Below are 4,763 nucleotides of genomic sequence, written 5' to 3'. Positions count from 1 at the left end.
AGTCTCACTGAAAAAAATTATTATTTAAACATTATTTCACTGTAAAAAGTCTCATTATAAAGCTGTTAAGTTAACTGATTTTGTCTGTATACTGTATAAGAAAGTCCTGTCGCTTATACGGGATAATGCTGGCAACTTTGGTTGCCAGAACAATTCCGTAAAATACACATCAAAACTGTAATAACCTTTACGAAGAAAAATGTAAATTTTACGTTTTAAACCAGTATAATCATTGGAATTCAGTCACATTAACATTATACTAAAAACAATATATTTCAGTAAGATTTACATCTATTTCTTGTGTATTGTACCTCACACTGCATTTAGTCTCACTGAAAAATAATAATTATTTACACTTGTACAACATGTGGCCTGAATATTACAATTAATTTTTTTTAGCTTTCAGTTTACTTAATTAAGACACAGAAGGGAGAAACAGGAGGGCACCGCGGGTGCAGCGGGCCGACTGGGGTGGTGCCAGCCCCCGTCTCCGCGGTGGGGGAATGGGGCGAGGACGGGACACAGAATGAGGGGGAGAGAGAGAAAGAAGAGGAGAGAAGAGTAGCCACCATCTGCTGTCCTGCCGCCGGAACAGCCGCTAGATGATCCTCCACCTGCTCGACTACCTGATCCAGCGACGCCGGGCGGTGGCACTGGACCCACTCTGCGGTTCCTGCTGGTAAGCGAGCGATGAACTGTTCCAGCACCACCTGGTCGATGATCCCCTCGGCGTCGCGATCGTCGGCCCTCAGCCACCGCCAGCAGGCGTCCCGGAGCTGCTGGCCGAACGCGAACGGCCGGCCGACCTCCTCCAAGCGCAGAGCGCGGAAACGCTGGCGCTGCTGCTCTGGCGTGCGCCCCACGCGCTGGAGGACGGCCCGGCGGAGGTCCGCGTAGGCCAGCCGGCTGTCGGCGGGGAGCTGTAGCGCAGCCAGCTGTGCCTCTCCCGTTAGCAGGGGGAGGAGGCGCGCCACGCGCTGCTCCATCGGCCACCCCGAGGCTTCTGCGACCTGTTCAAATATCGTGATGAACGCCTCGGGGTCGTCCTGCGGGCCCATCTTGGTGACAGTGAGGGGAGACAGGCCCGCGGCCGGAGCGCTGGTGGACCCCGCCGATGCGAGGAGGTGCCGGAACGCCTCGCGGTCTTCCTGCTGGGCCAGCACCAGGGCTTCGAAGCGCCGCTCTTGTTCCTTCCGGAGTGTGACGAGCGCCTGGTGCTGGCTTTGCTGGGCCGTGGTGAGGGCGTGGACCAGGTCGGCAAACGGGGAGGACTCCATGGGGCTGATCGGTTGGTGCTCCACTCTGGATCCCGGGTTTCGGCACCACTGTAACGGTTCAATACTGGTGGGTGGAGCACAGAGGACGGCAGGACAGAGATCAGGTTCAAATGAGCGTTTATTGTTACACTTTTCAGTCTAACCATTACTCAAACAGACACACACACGACGGGTGTCTCGTTCATGGATTCCCTCTGCTCTCTGCTCCCCCTCCTTATATAGGGCATGGTCACTGGGAAGACACACAAACACAGGTTAATTGCTCTCAGGTGTAGTGATTCTGCCACTTACCTTCCCTGACTCCGCCCTCCTGTCACAGACCGGTGCTTGACCATGCCCCCGCTGCCACAAACAGATTTAATAGAATAATATAATCATAAAATCATTCACATCATAAAAGAAAACAAAATATGTTTCCCTCAGACCAAAGTCAGAGGGAGTTCAGTCATTCAATAAAGCAAAACTGTAGGGCATTTACTTCAAAAAAACAAAACAAAACATACCTCTGAAGAAACTCCAGGGTGGATGCGAGCTGTGATGGGTAATGAATATTAAAACAGTAATAACTGCCAAACATCATGCACAGCGATTGGATGAAAGAGGTCATCTGGTCATTCACGATGACCCGATCAAGGCTGAGCATCATCCGTCGGGAGGAAAAACAGGACTGTCCTACAAGAACACAGAAAAAATAAAAACACAATATTGTTACCATTAAATATGAAATATGGGGTAAGAGGGACATGGTGTGTGTGTGAGTGAGAGAAGTAAGGAGAGAGAGGGAGTGAAGTAAATGAGAGGGAAAGGGAGAGTGAGGAAAAAAGAGAAAGGGAGAGGATAGGAGTGAGGGATACACTAAGCACGATAGAGGGGAGGAAAGGAGGGAGAGAAAATGTGTGGTGGTGGAGGGTTATGAAAGAAAGAGAGAATGGAGAAAGAGAGCAAGGGAAAGAGGGGGAGAAAGTGTACAAGTGTGTCTGACAGAAGGGGAGAGGACAGAATGAGAGGAGAGTGAGGGATAGTGAGAGAGAGCAGGAAAGGAAGGAACAAGATAGTGCATGACGGGAGGAGTGAGGAGAGGAACCGAAGCATAGAGAGAGAGGAGGAAGAGAAAGAGCATGTGTTTGGGGAGGGCAGGTAGAAAGGCACAGGATAGGGAGAAAGGAGGGAAAGAAAGTGAGACAGTTGTGGAGAGTTAGAAGTTCACTTACCACATACAACTATCGTGGGAGTTAAGGCAACATTGGAAAAGTCCACTTCTTCAGCCAGACAGGTCTCGTCAACATGGCAAAACATGGCCTCCTCCTTTTCACCAAAGTAAGCGAGGAGAAGCAACACCATCTCCACGACATCTGCAGAAGATCCTGTGTGTTATCCCCTAGTGACTTCAAGCTTGGCTGTGGCTTGGTACAGATTCCTGTTTTTGCTGGCAGCTACTGTCTTTATATAGTTTAGGAGCCTTTTCCCTTTTTTGTCAACATTCCTCAAAAAGAATTCTTTGAGGCGTATTCCTGTTAGTTCTTGAAAGTGGACAGCCATTCCCACTTCCATAAACCCAAAAGGCCAGTCTTTCCTAAGGTCTTGTATCACTCGTCCTTCATTTACCTCTTTTCGTTGAGTGAAATAAGTCCCTTTCATCATTGAGCTCACCTCTTCCTCTTCCAGGTCGTCATTTTGTTGCAGAAATAGATTTTTCAATTTTTCTTTTTTATCTTGTTGGCTCTCTGTTGTTTCCCCAAGTGGCAAGAACTTCACTTCCCATTTTATACACCCATACGTATCTTGAATTGCAGTTCTTTTGGTTGATGTGATCTCTGTATCAGAGAACCTTCTTTGAGTTATTTTTGGTGTTGTGGACCTTCTTGAATTCTCCACATGATTCTGGATTTGTTTGGCTAGGGAGTGATAGCCAGTGCCAATGACGTCTCCCTCAATGACGTCTTGTAAGGATTTGGGGTATCTTGAGACTATTTTTTGGGCTACATCTACAGAATTTCTTTTACTGATCAAAGACGAATTTCTCAGCATTTCCTTGACCACAATCCTCACCAATTCTCTACGTAAAGCAGGTCTCGGCCTGTGGCCTCTCTCCAGAGACTGCATCAACTCCTCAGGAAAGGATCTCCATGGGACTTCAAATTTGTCGGCCCAGTCTGGTCCTGCCGCATGATTGACAGTGACTACGTTTACATGCACATCCAAATCGAGCTGCTGTCAGTAATCGAGCTGAAGGTCCCAGCAGGGTGCCAGAGAAATCCAATCCTACATGCACACAATGAAATCGGGCTATTGTGTGAGGTGCATTGTGCACCCGAGCCACAGGTGGCGCTACACGCCCCATCGTGTTGGTACACTTCCGGTTGTCGTCATGAAGAAGAGCTATTCAAGAGTGTAAACAAAGTTATCAGTTCCGTGTTCTCCATTGCGCGTTTTTCTCCCGTCCATGAATTTTAATATATTCAACTCCTTAAGCTGAATGAGCATGAACTCTGTCTCCTCATTGCTCCAGAAGTGCACGTTTCTGCTTGCCTGTGGCAGTGGGGGCGTGGTCAAGCGCCGGTCTGTGACAGGAGGGCGGAGCCAGGGAAGGTGAGTGGCAGAATCACTACACCTGACGGTAATTAACCTGTGTTTGTGTGTCTTCCCAGTAACCGCGCCCTATTTAAGGAGGCAGAGGGAGAGCAGAGGGGAGAGCTCATCCCAGGACTAGAACACAGCACGTGTGTGTGTGTGTCAAGAATAAAAGTAGGCTGTTAAACTGAAAAGTCTGACAATAAAAAGCCTATTAGTACCAGAAGCTTTGTCCTGCCGTCCTCTGTGCTCCACCCACACTTCAGAGAGCTCTACATCACCATTTTCTCTTCTTCGTTTGTTCCTCCTGACCTCTTCTGCTGCTCGCTACTACTGTTGTCATGCCGACCAAGGCTGTTGTGTTTCCCGCTTGTGGTCTCGTCACTCGTCACTTCCGGAAGGGGCAGTAAGTAGCTCGACAACTAGCTCGATAGGGTATACATGCACAAAGTAGCTCGGCAGAAATCGCATAAACTAGGTCATGTAGCTCGATTCCGAGAAATCAAGTTCGGTTCAATTTCAGCTGAATTAAGGTGTATACATGGCATTTTGAACTTCGATTTCAGTCAAGCAACGGCAGAAATTCGATTCTCTCTATGTGCATGTAAACGTAGTGAGTGTTGGAGATAGATTGAGGAGATAGAGAGGGTCCAGGTGAAGGGCAATCCTGGTCCTGGTCTTTAAAAACAAAACACATACAACAACAACAGTTAAAGGACATTATGAGTGATCTCCATTTTCAGTTTTGACATATGGGTAAAAAAATACAACTAATCAGATCAGCACTTCATACTGCAACTCACATTTAAGTTTCCAAAACACAGAGTTGTTCCATAATTCTGATTCAAGTAAATTGGTCAATGTTTGCTTCACCAGTACGTAATAAGCAAACCTTTGTAACATATCTTCATCATT

At 47.7% G+C, this 4,763-nt stretch overlaps 1 protein-coding gene across 1 annotated transcript; it reads right to left on the bottom strand.

Moving 5' to 3' along the window:
- Window positions 1–313: 313 nt before the first annotated feature.
- LOC132869227 (uncharacterized) lies at window positions 314–2,638 on the bottom strand. Its single transcript, XM_060902568.1, has 4 exons — window positions 2,489–2,638; window positions 1,781–1,949; window positions 1,569–1,619; window positions 314–1,341 (listed from the first exon to the last, which is right to left on the bottom strand). Exons 1-4 carry the CDS (start codon window positions 2,616–2,618, stop codon window positions 408–410), a joined length of 1,284 nt encoding a protein of 427 aa, XP_060758551.1. The 5' UTR covers window positions 2,619–2,638; the 3' UTR covers window positions 314–407.
- Between the last annotated feature and the right edge of the window lie 2,125 nt (window positions 2,639–4,763).

Source organism: Neoarius graeffei, chromosome 20 (assembly GCF_027579695.1).
Source record: "Neoarius graeffei isolate fNeoGra1 chromosome 20, fNeoGra1.pri, whole genome shotgun sequence".
NCBI classification, from domain to species: Eukaryota; Metazoa; Chordata; class Actinopteri; order Siluriformes; family Ariidae; genus Neoarius; species Neoarius graeffei.
Note: the sequence above shows the minus strand (reverse complement) of the source record. Positions and strands in the feature narration are given on the sequence as shown.

Coding starts and splice junctions, on each gene's coding strand:
- LOC132869227 (XM_060902568.1), bottom strand. CDS start 2,618: ATGGTGTTGCTTCTCCTCGCTTACTTTGGTGAAAAGGAGGAGGCCATG. Junction 1,620..1,780: donor ACCCTGGAGTTTCTTCAGAG/GTATGTTTTGTT, acceptor TGTTTGTGGCAG/CGGGGGCATGGTCAAGCACC. Junction 1,342..1,568: donor GGAGGGCGGAGTCAGGGAAG/GTAAGTGGCAGA, acceptor TCCACCCACCAG/TATTGAACCGTTACAGTGGT.